This window comes from Diadema setosum, chromosome 13, assembly GCF_964275005.1.
Source record: "Diadema setosum chromosome 13, eeDiaSeto1, whole genome shotgun sequence".
Classification (NCBI taxonomy): domain Eukaryota; kingdom Metazoa; phylum Echinodermata; class Echinoidea; order Diadematoida; family Diadematidae; genus Diadema; species Diadema setosum.
Window position 1 is genome coordinate 1433539 of NC_092697.1, and position 23980 is coordinate 1457518.

The following is a 23980-nucleotide window of genomic DNA, read 5'->3' on the forward strand; positions in this document are numbered from 1 at the left end:
TAAATACAGGCGGGTTCGTTACTCCGAATCCCACACACGCAAAATCTCTGCGCTCAGATGCTACTCCGAAAATGAAATAGCAGAGACTCTCAACTCTCCCGCTTTCGACGGGAGATCTCCCGCCGCCAAGCCTATTTTTGCAGAATTTCCCGTTCTCCCGCTTTGAGATGTAATTTCTCCCGCTTGATATGATTTCTTACTTGTAAATTTCATTGTATGTTGAAAAATAAGCCTGAGACAGCACGAGAGAGACCGCGAGGAACTTCGTGCTCGTGATGTGCGCTTCGCGCATCAAGTTGGAGTCTCCGTTTGCTAGGGGTTTCAGGCGGAAGAGTCTCCATAATATCAGAAAGTGCTTATATAGGGCTGGAGTCTCTGAAATAGATTTCGTTGATCTCAACATCTGTGGCATTATTCCAAAGGTTTATTAATCTGAGGAAAAAAAAAAACGTTTACTAGTACATCACTTCGTTACGAAAACGAACACTTTGTCTACAAAATTATCATTTCGTTGTTTGGAAATTAACATTTTTGTCTACAAAATGATCATTTATTTCGTTACGAAAGGAACATCTTTGTTTACAATTTAATGATAATTTTGTCGGCGAAATTTTCGTTTCCTGACGAAATGACATTTCTTTACGAAATACATGTATCGTCATTCTTTATGAATGTCATTTCGTTCAAATGAACGAATTGATAGACATTTCGTCGACGAAATGACTGATTAACGAAAATAGAATACAAGTGGAGTGCTAGTAGCGCCTTGAGTATCTTTTTTAGGTAGAAATGTGCGCTTTATGAGAGTCTCACTACTACAAGTATTATTAATAGTAGTAGTAGTACAGTAGTAGTACTTGTAGTAGATTATGGTAGGTCATGCGACACTTGGCGCCCCATACGTCGCGTCAACATTGATCAGCAAGCATCAAGTCACAGAAAGAGTTGCAAGCAAGGTTGTATGTCCGTGAAAGTACCGACAGTCATCTGGTCATAAGTGACGATGCTAGGGGAATTCCGGGAAGACGGTACCGGTGAGTATGACATTTTGCGAAATTTATGCCAAATCTTGATCATCATGGGTACCGGTATATTCGTTCCACCTTACTACGAGCTTGGGTGCTTTTCCCGCTAAACAAATGGTTTGTCGTACGCTGGGTCGCGTCGTGGCGTGGCCGTGGTTAGGCCTGCAGGGATTTTGACTTTGTTCAGTCCCACCAATAGTAGAGCAGATAAGCCCTCAAAATCACGTGAATTGTGCAAAATTTGACTAAAGCATGAAACTTTCACCAATGTTAGTACATACCATAAGATTTATTTTAAGATCGGGAGGTAAGTCTGATTTGACCTCTGATGACCTCCAGAGGTCAATGTACTTTAGATATCAGAAAATCGATGTCTTTAGACATTTGCGAATGATATATGTGGTTATGTTGCACTAAATATACATTTATACCACAGAGAAATCATTTCCTGATTCAACAGAGCACTGACAGGTTTTTACCTTTGACCTCTGATGACCTCCAGAGGTCAATGAACTTTAAATATCAAAATATCGATGTTTTTAGACATTTATGAATGATATATGTGGTTATGATTCACTAAACATGCATCTATACTTCAGGGAAACCATTTTCTGATTCCACAGAGCATTGACAGGTTTTAACCTTTGACCTCTGATGACCTTTGGAGGTCAATGACCTCAAAATATTATACTGATCTGTGATGTCATTGGTTGTGGTAACCATTGTTAAGATGTACAAAACAAGCATATCTGTCTTACAATGAAATTGTCTTCATATTCTAAAGAGCAGACGGGTTTCTACCTTTGACCTCTGATGACCTTGAGAGGTCAATGACCTCAGAGTATCAGAATATTGAACTATGTCATCATTGGTAAAAGGTCAAACATGGTAAAGATGTACAAAACAAGCATATCTGTGTACAATGACATCGTCTTCATATTCCAAGGCACACAGACGAGTTTCTGCCTTTGACCTCTGATGATCTCGAGAGGTCAATGACCTCAAAGTATCAGAATAGTTTGGCACCATCAATGGTAAACATGATGATGTTCTAGAGAGCACTCGTAGGCCCTGCTTATTAACGAGCCATTACCTTTCACCTATGAAAATCACACAAGGTCAAATACCTCGAATGAAATGTGAGGATGTTAATATTGATATTGCGATAGTTATAGTTAATAATTGTTTATAATGTAGGGCTTACAAACCATGCATTTCTGTTACCAAGAAAGTGGCTACTCTTCCGCAGAACTTTTCAGGTAATTATCTAAGTCGGGTATGTGCACAGAGCAAGGGGTGTCGATCTGTTTTCACGTGGGGGGGGGGGGGAATTGGAAAATATGTAAAAGCATAAGTTCATGGTGCAAAGGAATGAAGCGGAGGGGGAGGGGGAGGATGTGGGCGAAGGATTGGATTTTTGCAGGTTTAGACCTGAAATCAGTGATTCAGTGTAGCTCTTGTTTAATGTGTGCGTCATCACTTATACGGAAGTTGATGGGGTGTGGGCGCATCTCACCTACCCTCCTCCCAAAGACGAAGTTTTTGTTTTTTTTAGGAATCTGATGCATACGTTTTGGGGAATAGTTGGAAAATTATGGATCACCAAGGTGTACCAAGTCTATATGGATGGGAACCCAGCAAGCGCAGCGTTGGCGAGGGTAGGGTATTCCACTCCCATTCGAGAGAGCTCTTGTATTTTGAGAAATGAGATTCAACGACCTGGCACACAGGCACTTTTGAAGGAATACCTCGAAATTTGTATCAAAAAGGTGGAGTAAGTCAGCCATCTATGGAGGGAGACCAATCGACAGAAGGATGTGGGTGGAGGTATCCCCCTCCCACATTATGGAGCTTTTGCATTCTCTTGTTTGCAATTCAATGATCTCGTGCCACTCTTGGTTGAACTACCATTTTGAAAAAAAAGTCCATACCCAAATGTGTAGCCATAATCAATGCATGGAGGAGAGGTTGATACAGCGAGAGGAGGGTATGAAAGGGGCTGTCCCCCAATCCTTCCCATGCGAGAGAGCCTTTGCAGTAAGTATAGAAATGTAAAAAAAAAAAAAAAATCTAGTATTTATGATGGAATATTTGGGAAATTATCAGTAAAAGGAGTGTACCAAATCTAAGGGTAGAAACCGAGGAGGGATTGTTAATTGAAAGATACACTACCCCCTCCAACAAGAGGGATTTTCTTTAATATGTCGGAACTGAAAGTAAAGATCTAGTACATACTTTTTGATGATATAGAACAAAAATGGGACAAAAGCACTGAGCGTATATGGAAGGGGACATAACGAAAGATAGTGTGGGGGAGGGGGTATGCAAAGGAGATTCTGCCTTTTAATCTGGTGCATCCTATAGCTGAAATGTTCAGTGACAATTCATTTTCTATCAAAAAAGTGAAGAAAAAAAAATCTCCATCTCAGGAAATACTTGGAGGCAAAGTTCTATGTCCCCACCATTCCCCCTCCCATATTTTCTCGGGAGGCGGGGCAAATGCCTCTTGCCCTCCAAAATGAACAATCGTGCATATATAGGAAAGCCTTTTCATCTCTGGAATTCAAATAAAAATATCTCTTAAAAACATTTTTCATAGAATAAGGGAAATTATCATTCCCCAAAGTATGTTATATCTGTGGAAGGAACCAAGCAGGAGGAAGGAGTCTATTGAAAGGAGATATCCCCTCTCACAGCAGGGAGATTTTGCATTTCAGAATTAAATTTTAACAATCCGATGCACACTTAAGTGAAAAACTTGGGCAGTTTTCTGTCTCAAAAGCAAAAAACAAAAAACAACAACAAAACATAGTCCACATCTCAGAATTTAATGGGGTGGGGGGTCAACTATCCCTGCCACCACCCCACCCCTCCTCCAAACTGATGCCCCGGTATGTGCCTATGTTTTATTCCACTTGTTGAAAAGAAGAGAGAGTTTTAAGAAACAATATTGTTCAGTGGTCGCTATCCCAGGCAAGTAAATTGTTTATCAATAAGGTGATTTCCTTCACCTGTATACCTTACGATGATGTAGGCCTGGTATTTGCCTGGCACGTTATTACATCTATTTCTTTTTTAGTATTCTCGTTTATATTTTGATGTGAAAGTTGTTTACTTTGCCACGATATTATTTGTACATAGAAAAAATAACCCAAGACTGAAAATGAAACTGATACAATATTTAATGATTGACATGATGTACATATTGTGTATTTCTATAGCAATAAAAGTGAGCAATTCAAAAGGCGTGTACTCATTTCACATGAACATTAGCGATGATCCTCTGACCTCTGGAGGATACTGAAAAATATGCATCAAAATGTAAGAATATTGATGTCTGGTCTCATTAGTTTGTAATGGCCAGCTGCTTATGAAATAATAATTGTATTAAAAAAATGCATTTTGTGTGTGTGTGTGTGTGTGTGTGTGTCTAAAATTGTATGCAGAGTATTCCACACACAGTTCAATTTTGACTTCCATCTAGGACAATGAGCGGTTACTTTTTTTCTCAACTACACTGTAATATCAAAATCTATTGAAAAAACACAGTGGCAGTTGGGTCTAACACATTATCATTCCTTTTCATTGGAGATCCATGCGGGATGGTCAAAACAAACATAAAAACAGATATCTCAGACCTAATTGTTATAACAAAGCATCATATCCTCATATACCCAACCCAACCCTCTATGCCCAGACAATGTAAACCACCCCATGGACTTACTTGGAGCTTTAGAATATCCTTTGTCAACAGAGAGAAACATCCAAACCTTTGCAGTGCCGACTAAGATCTGCCATGGAACTGATTGGTATTGGCTCTGCATCATTGACAGCAGATCTCGTTTCCTATTCTCCTTCTCGTTTCCTATTCTTCTTCTTCTTCTTCTTCTTCTTCTTCTTCTTCCTCATTATACTGTGTAATCTTGTAATCTGCCATGGAGCCTTTTCTTAATTGGTTAAAGAAGGTATCCAAAGAGCTATATGAAGCAAAAAACAACAAACAAATGCAAAAACAAAAAGAGAGACATATGTATCTTTAATAACAGAGCTAAATATTGAGTATCTCTCTCCTGAAGTGTTTCAGAGAGATACAAGAGACAGTGGCCGAGAGTAGCCGCCACCTTTTTTTGGGAGTAGGCCTACTTTGTGTTCTTGCAAATGATGCCTGACATTTTTGGTCATTGGCCCTTTTTGAAGAATGCAGCATTAGAGCCACAACTTCCCGCGGAGTGGATATTGTGGGGTTCTTGATGCAGAACATAATCGCTGAATTTGCCTGTGCTGTACTTTCTTACAGGGATTGCCATTGTAGTTTTGTTTTGTTTTGCTTTGTTTTGTTTTTCAAGTGTGGCTGTAACACTACTTGTTCTGCATATGATGGTCATTGCAGCTAAAGAGTACATAACTTCTCTGGATCATTCCAAACTTCATGATGTTTCACCTGGGTGAATGGATCCCAGATGATGCATGCATATTCCAGGACAGTCCTGAGCGGCATGGAGTAGCGAAACACCTGAACTTTATGATACTCGTATCTTCGTCTGGAGAGAGTCTTTGGTTGAAGTATAACCTTTTTAAGCTGCTGTGGCGATTTGATTCCAGCTGAGCCTCCTATTGGAACTCCAAAATATTTTGCACAATCCGCTTTCTCCATGGTTTGCCATCAATGCTTATATATTCCCTGGGTAGGTCTCGGATGGCAAAAGCTAGTTGCAATACACAGGATTGCTTCATGTGGAATGCATGTTGGGCCTCACAGTATGTCGAAGTTTTCAAGATGGTCCATGATGTCGCAGCTGTGGACTGTATACTCCAGGACCATGAGTCATTCATCGCAGTCATACTGTAACAACCCACCAGCTTTACACTGGCCAATACAAGCCCACCAGCTGGAAACTATGCAAATATTGCCCATGAGCTTGACACTTAGGCAAACCAGTCCCATAATGAGTCCGACAAATGGAGGAAAAGATCTATGAGACTTACACTGAATAGATTAAACACTCTGTATTTCAGTCTCGTGGGCCTTGTTTTCCTCGAGTGTCGAGATAATGGCCATATTTGCCTATATTTGCTAGTCTACATAACTAACCGAAACATAACAGTTATATTTGAGGTCACTGCCTTCACTCAAGAAACTTAAGCTTTATTTCTGAAGTAATTGACCTCTCACATTTCAGAGACCTGTTACTATAAACCAATGCTCTGTGGAATATGCATACATACTTTGTATGTATGCATATTTTTTACTTGTTACATTTTACTTTGTCAATGCGTGATTTGAACATAATTAAGCATTTACGATTACACCAATGAAGCCAAACATCAATACAGGTAAGCCTACACATGTGACCTCAGTGACCTCTCATTGTCCTGAGAGGTCAAAGTTGGATATAATGCACAGGCTAATGACCAATGTTCCATGGAATGACAAGATTCTTCTATTATAGCATAAATGATTGTACATCGGGTATTGCAAAGTTGACCATTGACTATACATAGAATATCAATATTCTGATATTTTGAGGTCATTGACCTATCACCTTCCTCAGAGGTCAAAGGTAGAGACACGTGAGTAATTTCTCTTGCTCTGTGAAATAGGAAAACAATTCAATTGTAATACAAATGAATATAACATCTAAATCATGTTTGTCATCAACCAATTGCACCAAATATCAATGTTCTGACATTTTGAGGTCATTGGCCTCATCATAGGTCATGAGGTCAACAGAGGTCAAAGGTAGAAATCTGACTCGAAAGGCTCAGTGGAACTCTTACATAAGTATCGTGTTTCAGTTATGAGTGATGCATTAAAATATCCATTTTCTGACATTTTGAGGTCATTGACCTCTGGAGGTCATCAGAGGTCAAAGATAGAAACCTGTCAGGGCTCTGTGGAATATAAAGACAATTTCACTGTGACAAAAATTAAGTTTTAGTACATCATTACTGTATTTTATCATTAACCAATGTTGCAAAATATCAATTTTCTGACATTTTGAGGTCATTGACCTCTGGAGGTCATCAGAGGTCAAAGGTAGAAACCTGTCAGGGCTCTGTGGAACATAAAGACAATTTCACCGTGACAAAAATTAAGTTTTAGTACATCATTACTGTGTTTATCATTAACCAATGACGCAAAATATCAATTTTCTTAGATTTTGAGGTCATTGACCTCTAGAGGTCATCAGAGGTCAATTCAGACTTACCTCCCGATCTTAAAATTAATCTTATAGCATGTACTACCAATGGTGAAAGTTTCATGCTTTAGTCAAATTTTGCACAATTCTTCGGCTTATCTGCTCTACTACAATAGGTTTATCCTGTCTAGTCTGATGTTGATGATGATGGTGGTCTGGATCTGGATCTGTTACTCTGAAAAGCTCAGGTTGAGCATCACTCAGAACGTGACTGTGACTGGAGCGTTGTTTAGTCCAAATGCAAATGCTTTTGTAGAGCTGTTTTGAAAGCATTTGTGCTTGTTATTGATGTATGTAAGTTCTTCAGGCAATTTGTTCCACTCTCTTGCACTTGCCATTTGGGGGAAATGGGGTTGGGAATTCGATCGTGGAATCACCAGTTGTTTAGGTTTACAGCTCCTAGTTCTTATCCGTTTGCTTGTGACAGAGTTCTGGAAACTCAAGAAGGTATTGATGTCTGCATCCCTTCAACTCCCACCCCTCCAACAAAGAAGATTCATCAACAGGCAGGTCATGATGCACAAGATGATCCACAACAATGTAGATCTCTCTATTACGGATTACTTGGAATTTAAGAAACGAGACCCCTCCGTGTCTACAAGAAGATCTCACCCGCTCTCCCTTGAAGTTCCTTTTAGCAAGACAAACTGCTTCAAACAGTCTTTTTTCCCAAAATCTGCCAAAGATTGGAACTCCCTTCCCCACTCATTAATTTCCATCAAAGATTCAATGATATTTAAACAAAAGCTAAAGAGCGCACAGCTCGATTAGATACCGTTCCCTCACAGACCGCTATCAACGTTGAGTGATGTTCCGGATGGAGCTTTTCAACCGTGATACCGTGAAACCGTGAAACCGTCTAGGTCGACATGGTCGTGAATGATTTTGTGGAACATGACGAGGCTATTGAGTTGTCTTCTGTGCTGGAGAAGGGGTAGTTTGAGGTTCCTTAACATAGTAGAAACAGAACTGTGATTACTGAAGTCTCCTGTGATTATGCGAGCTGCTCGACGTTGAACGGCCTCGATCTTATCGATGTTTTTCTTTGTGTGGGGGGACCATACAGAACTGCAGTATTCCACATGAGGTCGAACTAAGCTCTTGTAGGCTTGGGTTTTTACATGGGTTGGGGCATTGTTGAGATTTCTTTGGATGAACCCATTAACACTGTTGGCCTTTGCCGAGATATTATCTATGTGACTGTTCCACTTCATATCTGACGAAAGGGTGACTCCTAGGTATTTATGCTGATTTGTTTCTCTAAGGGTGTGGCCCGAGAGTGTATAGCGATGGAGGACAGGTGATCGTTTCCTTGAGAATCGCATGACGTTACACTTCTCTGGCTTGAAATTCATCTGCCATTTTCTTTCCCAGGTTTTTAGGGAGTGAAGGTCATTTTGAAGTGCAATACAGTCCTTCGTATCTTTAATGGGGCGTAGTAGGAGGCAGTCATCTGCGAAGAGGCAAACTCTGGACGTCAGACCATTTGGCAGATCGTTAATGTAACATAAAAACAAGAGAGGTCCCAATACTGTGCCCTGAGGGACTCCAGAGGCTACATGGATGGGTTTAGAGGACTTGCCTTGGATGACAACAGACTGCTCTCTGTCAGTAAGAAAAGATGTTATCCAGGAGAGGAGGGGGCCTCTTACTCCATAAAACCTTAATTTATGGAGCAGTCGTTGATGAGGTACCTTATCGAAGGCTTTAGCAAAATCTAATATTATTGCATCCACTTGTTTTGTGCTGTCGGTTCCATCTAATATGTGGTGTATTGTGGACAATAGTTGGGTTTCGCATGATCTTCGTGCTCTGAAGCCGTGCTGGTTGTCACTTAGAATGTTAAACTCTTCGAGGTGATTCATGACATGACGGTAGATGATATGCTCAAGTATTTTGCAGACAGCCGAGGTGAGGGAGATTGGTCTATAGTTTGCAGCATCTGTTTTACAGCCTTTTTTGAAAATTGCTGAAATGTTGGCTTTTTTCCAATCTTTAGGGAGTTTCCCGGTTTTAATACTCTGTGTGAAAATGATTTGGAGGATTGGAGAAATCTCCTCTGCGCACATCTGCAGCACATGGGGGCTGATTCCATCAGGACCAGGAGCTTTGTTAACCTTGAGTTCCTTCAAAAGTTTTATTATTCCATTAGTGCTTATTTCTAAATCTGGCAAGGCTGGGTAAGGACTCTGTCCTAGAGAAGGAATAGAGGATGTCTCTTCTTTGGTGAACACAGACCGGTACTGTCTGCTAAGTACCTCTGCTTTATCAACTGCACTACTAACCAGGGACCCGTTGCTTACTAGGGCTGGGATGCCACATGATTCCCGTCTACGGTGTTTTACAAATGACCAGAACTTCTTGACATTAGTCTGTTAAGATTCAAAAATGGTTGTTGAGAGATATTCCTGCTCTGCTTTTCTTAGGTTACGTTGGACTTCCTTCCTTAGTGACTTGTATCGCTTCCACTGTCGTTCACAGTTGGTAGATTTAGCAGTGTAGAAAGCTCTATTCTTTTTCCTAATTAATCATTGCAGGGGTCTTGACAACCATGGAAGATTAAATCTGGATGATTTGATTGATGAGGGTACGTTTCTATACACAGAGTCCAAGAGTGTAGATTTGAATCCCTCCCAATTCTCGTTTACAGATGACTGGTTGTAGTTACCCTCAAGCTTGGTTCGAAACTGGGTGAGGTCCTCTTTAAGACCTTCCACGTTTGCTTTGTGCCAGTGAAAGATCCTTCTGCGTTCAGACCTCTGCGTACATGGTCTTGTGCTTGCATCTGCAATTATCTTAAAATGGTCTGATATTCCAGGCTCTGTCTTCAAAGGCTGGAAGCAGCTTGAATTTGAAACACACAGAAGGTTTAAGATGTTTTGAACACTCAATGATTTAGTTTGATGATTGTGATTTGGTTCATGTGCTAACTGAACAAGAGAGAAATCATCTAACAAACTGAGTAGTTCATTTGTTAGTTCTGCAGGGTAATTGCACTCAGCACCCGGTTTGCGACAAGGGACGTTCCAATCAATGTCTGGGACATTAAAGTCTCCCCCAATCCACACTACTGGGTTTTTCTTCCAATTAATCTTGGCGAGGGAGTCTCCTAGTTTCTTTATAGGGGTAGTGGTGTGATGATGATGATAACGACGACGCGATGGCCGATAACGATGACAATAATGATATGATGATGATGATGATGATGTTCGTTCTTCGTAGGCGAAGACGACCCCAACTTCTAAACTTAGAACACCTAATCAAGAATGGCTTGAGATGATGTAATTCAGTCCGGGAAACCCGCTCATGAGGACCGCTCCCGCGTATGAGGACTGCCCCCTCCTCATGAGGACCCCGGGGTTTCTCATACTGACCCCGGGGGGGCAGTCCTCACGAGGACCCCTATTCACTTCTTTTTCATCTCACATCTGACGTATAAATTGTCGCAACTTTGCACGGTGATTTTTTGTTACACACACATGTCCACTATCCATGATGAAAAGAAGAAAAAATAATGTCTGTTTTTTTCTTCAAAAATCGAGTTTTAATCAACCGATGCAGAGCGCCCATCAAAACACGGGCGCCAACGTGTTCGCACAATGCCAGACTGCCGCACCTAGCGGCCTGATCCGTCTAGATATTTTCGGTGTTTTTTTCTGCGGCTCGCACATCTCCGCGTGCGAATCAGCCTCGTGAAGCTGAAGTCTGACATCTTTTCACATAAATTCGCAACGAGAAAAATGAAATCAGTACTAACCTGATCTTGTACATATATTCCGAATTTATACTATTCCACATTGATACAGTAGGTGGGTACTCCAGTTTGTTAGCAAACTAATCACTTTGTAGGTATGACGAGTTCACTTCCTTCGTCAATTCCGCGCCGTCCGCTAATTTTTGTCAGTTTTGGCGCTTTCCTGGAATCATCCCGCGGTGCGACATCACATCACACATCCAGCACATCCAGACAGCGCGCAAGCTGAGAGATTTTCAGAGCGAACTTTGCGCGCTGTCTGTATGTGCTTATGGGGATGCGTGATGTGATGTGACGTCTCGTTGCGGGATTCCAGAAAAAGCGCCCAAAGTTTCGCGGACGGCGGAATTGACGAAGAAAGTGAACCCATCATACCTACAAAGTGATTAGTTTGCTAATAAACTGGAGTACTCACCTACCTTATCAGTGTGGAATAGTAATTTGGAATATATGCACAAGATCAGGTTAGTACTGATTTCATTTTTCTTGTTACGAATTTGTGTAAAAAGTTGTCAGATTTCAGCTTCACGAGGCTGATTCGCGCGTGGAGATGTGTGAGCCGCAGAAAAAAGCACCGAAGATATTTAGACGGATCAGGCCGCTAGGTGCGGCAGTCTTGCATTGTGCGAACACGCCGGCGCCCGTGTTTTGATGGGCGCTCTGCATCGGTTGATTAAAACTCGATTTTTTAAGAAAAAAACAGACAGGATTTTTTCTTCTTTTCATCATGGATAGTGGACATGTGTGTGTAACAAAAAATCACCGTGCAAAGTTGCGACAATTTATACGTCAGATGTGAGATGAAAAAGAAGTGAATAGGGGTCCTCGTGAGGACTTCCCCCCGGGGTCAGTATGAGGAACCCCGGAGTCCTCATGAGGCGGGGGGCAGTCCTCATACGCGGGAGTGGTCCTCATGAGCGGGTTTCCCGGACTGAATTGTAATGATGATGTAGGCCTACATTTGTAGGTTAGGGCCTATTTTTTATGTCAGGATTCAGTGGATGGCCATCATGAGTGTCCTACAACATGTTTACGTCACTGCGTGTCTTACTGACTACTGTACCCTTGTTGCCCTCCACAATGTTTTGCTGTAACCCTAGGCTACATGATACATCTGCCTTCTGTTTTATCATCATTCACTATTCAGCTTCAGTCGATTTCTGTCGATTTTTGCTCAGGTCAATAGCACAATCAGGGTATGCAATTGTGTAACAGGGCAAAAATGAAAAAACTTGGTGAAAATGCTTTTTTTGTTGTTTGTTGTAGCCGAGTGTTCAAATTTTCATTTCATGTAAAGAAAGAGTCAAAATTTTGCATTAAACTGTGCATAAATTAGCATTTAAATTAGGGTGTCGAATTACATTGAAATGACTAATATATTGGAAAAATTAATTGAAAAAAAGGAGAATGTTTTTTTCATCTGATATTGCTGTTAGATATGCCTGATAAATATCCCTTTCATTCACCACCAGCAAATAGCCATGACATATCACAAAATATGAATAAATTTCATATTTTCACTTCTCGAAATGGATGATCAATTTTGTAGGCATTATTTTGAATTCAAATAAAACCACTTTTACATATTTTATCATATTTCACTTTTGCCAAAGAGTGAAGAGGCGAAACTTTCAGGAATAGGTAACAGACATATAGTGGCCATTATTACAAATTTTTATGAAATTAGGGCTGATACTTTGGAAGATATTTTTCATCACAAAATTATCTGTACAGTTTGACCTTGAATGTGCGCACAGTGTTTGGATCAATTCTCATATTCGTAAACACAGATAGAAGAATGAATGTGAGATTTATGATGACTTGAGTTGATATCCAAGCTATGACACTCAAACAATGACATATTAAGCCAAAATACTATGTTTTTGCTTATGATATCTTTAGAAATTGAACAAGCATTGAAATATGAACGCTGAACACTTATCATATGACCTTCATGCAGTATAACATGGGCGTGTATCGCACTTTTTTATGCTCAGCAATTTGTAAAAATATAAAAAAAATAAGTTCCTATTGCTCAAATTTGCTGAAATTTTCACACAATAGATTTCTACAATTCATGGTTAAAAAAACAAGGATATTCAATAAGGGGAAAAGATTCTTTAAAGTAGTCAAATTAGGATATACCTCACTGAAAATACTGAAAAACGGCTGTACTTATTTTCCTCAGCATTTGAAAATGGCTCAAAACTCAAAACTGGCTGAACATTTATTGGCAAACAGCGCACCATATTGTAGTGTGTCTTCAGTACTTTCAGGAAAAGCAGAAAAATAAGCTGTTCTCCATGTATAGCTGTACTGCATGGGTTAAAAGGTCACAATGTCACAAAAATAAGCCAGCATTACACTCCAACCAGGATGGGACTTCAGACCTTATAACTTTCTCCAGCTGAAAGAACCACTGTTTTTTATTGCATGCAAGCAATGCCAGGAAAAAATCCATTAATTTGATACCAAACACATAGGGGTAGACTTAAAATATGGACCTCAAATCTTGATTTTAGGTAAGTTGTAAAACGCTTTTTTTGACGCATTACGTGGGTTTTGGGGGACTTATTGGTAATTAATCTTTAATAATTAACAGTAAATGAGAAGAAATTAGCTATTGTCTTACCACATGTGATTACTGATGTCTTAGCATGCAGCATGTGAATTTTTAAGTCAGTTGGTGCATTCTTTTAGAAGTTACAATTTTTTAAAGTGAGAAAGTCATGATTGCATACCCTGATTGTGCTTATTACCCTCATCCAACCTGTGATTTCGTCAACGCAGATCGCTGTTTAACCACTTTTGATCATGATGCTATAGTTTCAGATGGCAGAAAGGAAACGAAACAATCGAATGTCATCAACATACAGTAGCACTATCAGCTGTGATAATGAATTTCTATTACTAAATAGGCTGAAGATAGAGTGAAAAGAGGAGTGGGCCACCCACCGATCCGATCCTTGTGGAACTAGAGAGTAGTCCATGTGTACTCAGTGGCTAGTACAACTTCAACAACAGGATTTGACACTGCATCAATCCCATCAATTTTGACATGCTGGGAAGGGTCAGATAGATAGGAGGTGAACCAGTGTAATGGTGTACCACAGACCCTGACAGATCTTTAGTCGTTGGATGAGGATTTAATGAGGATTGAGGATTGAGGATTGATAGAGTCAAAGGCAGCAGACATGTCAATGATGACATGTTCTGTGATGTTTCCGGTATCCATTGCTTCAAAATGTGATCACAGAGCTACAAGGTTTGCAAGAAGTGCTTCAATGCTATGATGAGGCCTACGCTGTATAATGTTGACTGGAAGCTATCCAAGAAATTGCTGTCTTGTAGATGCCCAAGAAGCTGTGAGAAAGCAACACGCTCCATGTTTTGTAAAGCTGTAGGCCTAAGCAACAAAAAAAAAGAAGAAAAAAAAAAGATTTTCATGATTTAGCTGAACTGGATATTGAAATACTCAGCTCTCCTGAAGCATGACAGAGCTCACTGATTAAATTTCTAACTTCATTTATCTAGATACAGGAGCCCCGAGTGTCTGGGAGCTCCTACTCAAGAAAGTCGGTCAAAACTCCATTGCAGCAATGTTCATGTCAGAGAGCAAGGCAGTGAGTGAGAGGTTGCTGGCTCACAATGCATCTGACAAAGGTGAGTGACCTTAATAACGTCATGTGACACAAAAAACATTTAAAAAGGTCATAGGTCTAGTAAAAATCTTTAAATCCCCAAATACCTGCTCTCTTTTATATAGCCATATTTTATCCTATTGAACCTACTGTAAAAGTGGTCACTAATTTCGCCGTAGTAATTTTTCATGCTCGGCTGTGTAAGATGAGTTTCGCTGGTTTTTTATTCTGTGGAATCAAGACATTGACCACAGAAACATATGACATGCAAAAATATTTGTGTGGGTTATTTTTATGTGTGTGTGCACTAGCTTCTGGTTGCACAAAATGCACAAAAATGTCCACTTTTACAGTACCGTAGTTCAAAGAAAGCAGAGAATAATGTTCCTGGTATCGCATTGCAATTTGCTGTGCATTTTTACACTACTGCTACACAAACTAACTTTTGTGTAGCAGTTTTCTTACATAGAAGTGTACAGGATATCATTGAAGATATTTTTCATTAGCTGAAATTGCTTATCAAATTTGAGTTTGAAAATTATTCCCTTGAAAGTGAACACTGAACACTTTGTGACAAACATGCCATGATATTTTGTCAATTGTATGAAACTGTCTTCACGCATTGTGAAGATGTACTAAAGACCCATTGGGAGAACCTGGCGTAATGGTGGAGGCATACTAATCACCATAGCGACATTTCTAACTTAAGTTTTTTTTAATTTCCTCATTTTTTTTTGTATACAGTTATAAATACAATATTGATTACTTATTATTTGATTGTATTGTATTTGTGCAGTTTAATTTTTTGACACATATAGGCCAAAGCTTTATACGTACTAAGTATTACCTTCTATTACTTCAAATGGAAATTAAGTTTGAATTGAATTTTGAATTGAAGTCATAACGAAGATTACTGCAAGATAACCTTCAGATTTGTTACTTTTAAAGTGATGTAATACATGTATGTCTCTGCCTTTGCATCATTTATGTGGCACAAATTAGAAATTAATTAATGGATACTCATCTCTCTCTCTCTCTCTCTCTCTCCCTCCCTCTCTCTAACTATCTTTACTTTACAAACACACTGCTATAGCTTCTGACCATCCGAGCATTGAGAATTAAGGGTTTCTGGGACGAACACTGAACTAGGGCTTTCTATAGCTCAGTCGGTAGAGCACCAGGCTAGCAATCCGGAGGTCTCGGGTTCGAATCCCGATGGAATCCCATTTTCTTTGCTACTTTTTCCACTTATGATTTATATTCTTTCTGGTCAGTTTATTCTGTCTTTATAAAATTTATCTTTACTTCTGATAGACAAAATGGCTGTGACCCATTTCCTGTACCACACAGGAGCTGTGAGCATTCAAGTTCAGGCAGCAATAGAAGAGAGCAAGTCACAATTCACAGGTGAGTACTGTAATGTCATCGTCTCCTGAATATTTTTATTTGTTACTTGTTGAAATAACTGCAGCTCCATTGAAGCTATACCGGGATGAACAATCCTTGCTGTGTGTCAACAAGGGTGCAGACGTGCCATAATTGTAACCAAGATATTTACAATAAAAGTGGTTGAACCTTTGCAAGTAAAAATAAGGTTGGCTCTTTACAGGACACTGGAACCAGAAGAAGGCTGCATTATGATGATATGTCGGAGTGCAGCCTCTCTGAATTCTGTTGGGTTGGTGAGTTGAACAGCTGTGCCTGGCAAGCTGTTCTACAGTCTTGTTGCTCTTGGAAATGGTGAAAACTTGTAGGAGTCAATGTTTGCTGTGGGTACTGTGTTCTTTAGTATTTTCCTCCTTCGTTTCAACATCTTGTACTGCATAAACTGCTGTTTTCGTGAGGGTCTCATTTTCTTGAATTTTGTGAACAGTCAAACCACCAATTTAAAGTCATGCAAAAATTTCGCCATGTGCAAAGGTAATTGTGCATGTACAATAGCCTCAGTATCAATTTTTGAAAACAACATCTCACAAAAATGTCTGTGACTGCATCATTTGCAAAAATATCTGTATGCGGAAATAACAGCTTATACAGTAATATTCAGGGGCGGATCCAGGAATTCTGTAAAGAGGGGGCGCGTTTACAAAATTAAAAGGGGGGTGCACGCACCCCTCCCACCATATTTTTTTCTTTTTCTTTTTTTTTTTGTTTCAACAGAAAATAAAGGGAGGGCATGCGCCGGTTGCAGTTCTCCCTGGATCCGCCACTGTTATTCATTGTTTGCATCATCATCGTTTCCGTCAGATTGACTACTTGTAGTCTTTTTCATGCATGTCTTGAATGACCCAGCTATTTTTTTCATTTGACTTTAATATCTCGTGTTTATTTTATGGCATTATGTTATGACATAAAGTCTACTTTTCAACTGTCACAAACTATGGTTAGATTACATGTATTTGAAGTGTTAGAAACATGATTTGGCATTGTTAGGGTTTGTGTGTCACAATCTCTTCACATAGATGAAATTGAAAGCGGAAATTGTATTTTGAATGCCAATTTATAGAGGGCTTTTTGCCTCCACCACAAAGTGTTACCCGAGGCATTATGTTTTCAGGTTGTTCATCCATTTGTTCGCCCCTCCATCTGTTTGTAGTTGATTTTATTTATTTATTTATTTAATTGTTTTGTTTCAGTATGGTAGCTCTGTCAGTGGCTACGCACTGTTATTCTCAGAGGCCCTAATTTTGTGGACAGCCCAACTAAAAATCCATTTGAGGTATCCTAATGAAACTTTGCATTTCTGTACAGGTACTGGTAATATGTATATACAGTCAAACCTGTCTTTAGCTGTCTTGACTGTATATGAGTAGACGAAGTTGTGCCTGTCAGCTTTTGGGTGCACATGCTGAAGGTCAAAGGTCAAGGTCAAATGCTCAAAATTTAATTTCCCCCCATATCTATGCAATGTATAAAGGTATTATCTTGACACTTTGTGTATAGGCCTACAATACCTGATAAAGATTCTCTAGAGTAAACAACCCTCTATGCAGAAGGGTGCCTATTTCTTGCAGTGGCACGTTCATTCAGCAATAAAACAGTTGACATCATGTGCATTTAGTCCCACTGTAAAACACAAGCTGGAGTTGCTTGCAAGTGTTATGGGAAGCAACACCTGGAGCCCGTTTCATAAAACTTGTCATCAGTGACAACTGCCACATTTCTATGACAAATTTGCCCTCAACTAATCACATGCAAGGATTTCAGTAGCCTGTCACATCTATGACAACTTGTCACTGATGACAAGTTTTATGAAACGGGCCCCTGATTTGTTCTTTTCATAAATGATTATAAAGGGAATTTGGGGGTCAAAGGTCATGGTCAACTTATAAAAATTTCAGTATTTCCCTCATATCTGTTCAATGCCAGAAGGTACTTTCTTGAAAGTTTAGAGTATACATGTACAGTATTTCCCGATAGAGATTCTGTGAAAAGGTTTTGGACAAAAAAGTCAAAGGTCAAATGAAGATGCTAGATTTCACTTCTCCAAAGAATGTCAGAAATTTATGGTATTGTCATGAAACTTTATAGTGCATACTTATAAATGCATGTACTTCCTGATAGTTATTCTCTTGGGAATTTTAGGGTCATGGAGTAAAGGGTCAAAGGTCAAGGCAGGTCAGTTAATGATAAAATTGTACTATTTGATGCTGAAATTACACTTTTCCCCCATACCGTGGAGATTACTTTATGCATAAACTTGTGAAAATATCAAAGGTCAAACAAAACTCCTCAAATTCCCAAACTTACTTTTCTCTTTAACAATAAAGCCATTCATCTAATCAAATCTAGTTCAATGAATGTGAACACTCAATACATTTTTGGCAAAGATGTCAATTTTACTCTTTGCCAGTTTTGTGAAACTGCCATCACACATTGTCAAGACATAACTATTGGTTAGAATCATGTATTTTCGCCGAAGCATGCCAGTCGCCATAGTGACATTTCTAGTTGTCATTTAATTTTTGAATTTATATTTGTCTCTCTAGGTTTTGTTCCTGGCGATGAAGACAGCAGGCAAAGGATATCTACAGGAGTTGATGTTAAGATTGACACCAAAGATGGCAGTCCAGGAGTAACTGTACAGTCAAGTGTTGACTATCCCACCAACCCTCCTGGGACTTCAGTGAGAGATGGTAGTGGTGCAATGGACGATGATGACAGTGATGACAATGGTTATGCTCTCTGGGATCAAGACCTTCAAAATGAGGAGGAAGAAACCCTACAAGAGAATGCAACCCCAGAAGAAAATGCAGATGGATTAGCTAGAACTGATGGAGGGCTAGAGTGCCAAAGCTGCCACACCAAGTTTAGGCACACATGGGACTTTGATATTCATAGTCTGCAGTGTCCTGCACAGTCATCGGTCTATGCTTGCTACAAATGTGACCTTGTCAGCAAACAGAAGTTTAGACTTGTCACACATCTTCGAAAGATGCACAATATTCCTCTTGCAGAAATACAGGCAAAGATCCAGAATGTTAAGATTCCCAAGAGCGACATTGTCATTATGAAGGGAAAGATCCGCAAGAAGAGTATGGCGAGCCATAGAGACCAGAAAAAGTCTTATGCTTGTGATCGATGTGACTTCACTTACAATGGCCAGGAACCTATCATCAAACATCTTCAAGAGGAGCATAAGTTAACTCTTGCAGAGACACTGTCAAAGTACCAAGAACTGGAGGTTCCTGTGAGCAAGCTGGAGACTGGCAAACGGCGGTCACAGCGATTACTGAAGTTGCGTAGAGTAACCAGGTCTGGAAAGAAAAAAAAGGGGGACAAAAAGAAAACTAAAAAGAGGAGGACTTCCAGGTCTTCTAGGAACTGCGGCAGAAACTCTCCCTCAAGCACTAGTCAACCAGAGGAGTGTGGAGGTAATGGCATTGTGATGAACTTGGGTTGGAATGATACGTTACAAGGCCATGAGTCAGCTACTGATGAGGAAGACAATTGCACTAGAGTATTACCAGAGAAAATAAACTTGCGCACGCTATGCATCGAGCTCCAAGACATCAGAAAGTCAAAAGAAGTAAATTCACAAGAAGTCAAGTCAGAAGTAGACCCAGTTGAGCATGCTACAGAGATTACCTTCTCCACCACAGAACATTCGGAGATGTATAAGGAAATGGAGACCAACCCAGAAGAAACTGTAGACAGGAATCAGACACAAGCAGGGGAAGAAGCAGTTACTAAAACATCCCCGACAGAAACCTCAGAAGGTGTAAGCAGCAGTTCTTCAGAAGGAACTGATGACAAGAAACAGACACAAGCAAGGGAAGAAGCAGTTACTGAAATATCCCCAACAGAAACCTCAGAAGGTGTAAGCAGCAGTTCTTCAAAGTCAACACAGAGTCATAGTAGAAAAAGTCAGAAGCAGTGTGATATTTGTGGTGAGCATTTTAAGTCCAGGCATTTCCTCCAAAAACACATTCGCTCCGAGCATTTTGGGGTGGCATACGTGTGCAGTACTTGTAATAAAGTGTATGACACTCTCTTATCCTTCCGATTACATATCAAAATGCACAAGAGCAAGGCAAATAATACAGTTTTCCAATGTGAAATATGCCTCAAAACCTTCTCCCATGTGTCATCATACAACTCCCATAAATATTTGCATGGAGACAAGTATGCCTGTGAAGTGTGTGGAAGAACTTTTGGCTCCAAGAGATCATTGGATGCCCATGTAAATCGAGAGCACACGAAGGATAAGTTGTTTCCTTGCATTCACTGTGACAAAGTTTATTATTGTAAGAGAACATTACGGCAACATATGCAAATTCACTCTGAACGTCAGTGTGAGTGCGATATATGTCATAAAAGATTTCACTTTGCCTACCAAGTTGATTCTCACAAAAGAACAGTTCACACTGGAAGATCTCATCTCTGTGAAACTTGTGGCTCAAGCTTCAAATCAGAAGGGACCCTGAAGCAGCATCATGACACTGTTCACAGCGCTGAGTTCAGATATAAATGTGATGTTTGTGGAAGAAGGTTCAAGCGAGTCTCGCATCTCAATTTCCACAAAAGAACTCACACAGACATCAAACCGTATCCATGTGAGATCTGTGGGAAAAATTTCCGCACTGCAACAAACTTAAAGGTGCATACAAACTGGCACAACAATGTCCGGGACTTTGTGTGTGATGCATGCGGCAAGGCATTCCTGACAAAAGCAAATCTTGACAAGCATTACTTCACTCACACGGGCAGGAAACCACACCCCTGTACTGAGTGTGAGCATGATTATGTTGATCTCCCTAGTCTGAGACATCACCTTCTGAAGAAACATGGTATTCACCTTGAACGCAAGGCACCCAGGAAGTTATCAAGTGTTACAAAGGCGGAATCGCTTCAAACAGAGGATCCAACCTCCACAAAACAACAGCCCCAGATTAACAGTGCATCAAGTCCACCTGGGATGCCATCAACCCCAAGAACAGTTGTGGAATCGGTCCGTAGCTCTGTTGTCTCTGGTCAACCAGCCCAATTCGATGTTGTCTCCAGTGCTGTGACAGCCAGTGGAATCAGTGAGGATGGTCTCAAGACAGCTGAGCAGGTGTCTGAGGATCTTCAGCCCCCAGCAATGACTGCTTCGTCACTGCCACAGCATTCAACCAATGTAGATGACAATATGATTGCTACTGAAGCACTGATGCAAATCATAATGTCAGAGCACACAGCTTAACAGTGATCTCTTAAAACTGTTGTAAAAGATTTTACATTTACATTTTTCATTTTCTTATACTGTACCTCCACCATGAAGTGTCACTGGAGGCATTGGCCCAAATTCACAAAGGTGGTAATTTGCATAAAGCATGGTTTAAACCATGGTTTATGCAAATTCTCCTTCATAGATACAATTGACAGATTGCCTATGCCAGCAGATGTCCAGTAGCAAACGCGCATGTCAAAGGTACGTCTATTTCACACTCATTTTAGACCATGGTACAAATTTTGTACTGTGGTCTAAGTTTAAACTACACTGTATCTTCGTAAATTTGGGCCAGTATGTTTTCAGGTTGTCCGTCTTGTCCTTCCGTAATGAATTTTGTGGACAGCATAACAAAAACAAACAAACAAACAAACAAACAAAAAAACGTTTGAGGTATCCTGATGAAACTTGGCATGTACAACGTATATGTATGAGGGGATGAAGTTAACCCATTAAAGATTCTCTAGTAAGAGTTTCAGGTCATTAAGGGCGCCCTCACTCAGATGATTATGGAATATGAAAGTTTAGACAAGCTTTTAAATGATGTATAACATGACACATTAATTTCTATGATAATAGTCAGAAATGGCCATCAACAATCTTGTGTTTGCGCCCTGCAAAATGTCTGAGCAGTCTGGCTATGGCCTATGTGACAGAAATAGGGTTAAGTTGATTTGGCGATGAGTCAAATAATCACCTAAGTCAAAGGTCTTTTCAAGTTCTCTTCTCTTATACATGTAATCTACACTGTATTGCTTTTTTAGGCCCTCATAAGTCAAAGCTATTTCTTCTGTCCAAATAGATTAAACTTTGGCAAGGTTGACTGACATAATCTTTCTTCCCTTTTAGTGTTTACATCATAATGATATAAATGTGATTTTACAGTGTACTCCTTTGTTCTTTGTTGAAACGGAAGCCCACTGTATGTATTTGCAAATTTACTAGTATTGGTTCAGTTCGATGTTCCTGTTCACTAAACACAGATTTTTCTGATAAATAGTGCCCATATCATATTTACTTGCATTGTGAATACTGATGGCCCTTTCAATATAAAAGAGTTGAGTTTGTTTGGGGCTTGAGTTTTGTTGATAAGGCATTTTTCTAATGAGAATGCATATACATGTAACGGAAAGTACACTATACTTGGTACTGATAGGCATGTGTACTTCCAAAAAGAGCCTGTCCAATATGTACATTGTATTCAGGGAGACCGTTGGGAGTGTGTGGTCACTAAAATAAAAAAGAAAGAAAGAATAACAAAATTGGCTCTTTGTATGATTGTGCAAACAATTTTGCTGGATGTGTGCCGAGTGTTGTATTTCGTGCATAGCATCCATTATATGGAGGATTGTTTAAGCTCATTTTTCAACATTTGTGATGGTGTAAACACTGAGAGGATGAATGTAGTTCTTGAAAGATGAAGAGGATAAAGTAATTATAAAATGCCACAAAGTACCCATTTGATGTCTTAATCAATGGCTCAAAATTGTGTAAAGGCAAAAAAAATATTGTTTTCCAGTATCTGCACTGTATGATAGGATATGGTTCTACAGGTACACACATATACATGTAGGCCTACTAGTATGTCCCGTGATACAATTTAGTGCTGACCACAGTTTGAGCAACATTTCCACATCAGCAATCTGTGTATCTTCATCATGCACAGTGTCGAAAGCAGAAAAATGCTATGGACCATATCGTTGTATGAGAATGATAATTAATTGGGTTAAGTTGCCACTAGAGCCATAATGTCAGAGATTTCAACACTCATGCTTTCGATGGAAGATCTCCTGCCAAAAGCCCATTTTTGCAAAATCTCCAGTTCTCGACTGTTTGAGATCTAATATCGCTCCCTGGCTCTGTGTCACCTTGTAAATTAATAATGTATTTTCTCACATTTGAAATGATTTTTCCCTCGCCCGAACACCTTTGATTTGAGTCACTGAATTACATGTATTACTTACTTAATGTCATGATATGTTGAAAACTATGCCCAAGATAGCACAAAAGAACATCTAGCACACAAAAGCTTCCCGGGCCCATAGTGGGCCCTGGACCCCAGTCGCAAGGGACTTCGCACTTTGCACATCAAATTGGAGTCTCCAGTTTGCTAGGGGTTTCTGGTGGGAAAATCTCCAGATCAGAAGATGCTTTGGATTGGAGTCTCTGTCATGTTTGAGGCACAATAACACCCTTCATTCTCAACTGATGATATATAGGTGTACATGTATTGATATGATGCCGTACAGATGTGGTGGAACTGGGTACAATAAATTGTAGATATACATTTGATACAATTAATGTACTAAATGAAATGTATGATTACATCATGTACAGCCTTATTGATTCACTTCTGGAAATTTGTTAATGGTGTGTGTGTGTGTGTTTGAGTGTGTGTAAGTGTGCGTGTGCGTGTGTGTGTGTGTGTGTGTGTGTGTGTATATCAAAAAAAAAAGTGTATACGTGTTTATTTCAGGGCAGAAAGGAGCAACTCTTTGTTCTTCAAACTGAATCCACTGTGCATGGCTGACAATTGATGGCATTATAGCTCACTTCGGCCTTTGGCTCAGGTGAGCTAAAAATTAAATTTTTCCTTTTTTAAAAAAAAACCAGTTCATCCAATTAACAGTACATGTGTATATTCGGAG

At 39.8% G+C, this 23980-nt stretch overlaps 1 protein-coding gene across 2 annotated transcripts; it reads left to right on the plus strand.

The window, feature by feature from the left end:
* The first annotated feature begins 936 nt into the window (after positions 1-936).
* On the plus strand, positions 937-23622 carry LOC140237345 (uncharacterized). 2 transcript variants are annotated; one of them, XM_072317281.1, is made up of 4 exons: positions 937-1034; positions 14514-14642; positions 15935-16027; positions 18610-23622. In XM_072317281.1, the coding sequence occupies exons 1-4, from the start codon at positions 1004-1006 to the stop codon at positions 21303-21305; spliced, it is 2949 nt and encodes a 982-aa protein (XP_072173382.1). In that variant the 5' UTR covers positions 937-1003; the 3' UTR covers positions 21306-23622. The 2 variants fall into 2 exon arrangements, with proteins under 2 accessions (XP_072173382.1, XP_072173383.1); XM_072317282.1 differs by having other exon boundaries at positions 15971-16027.
* The last annotated feature ends 358 nt before the right edge of the window (positions 23623-23980 follow it).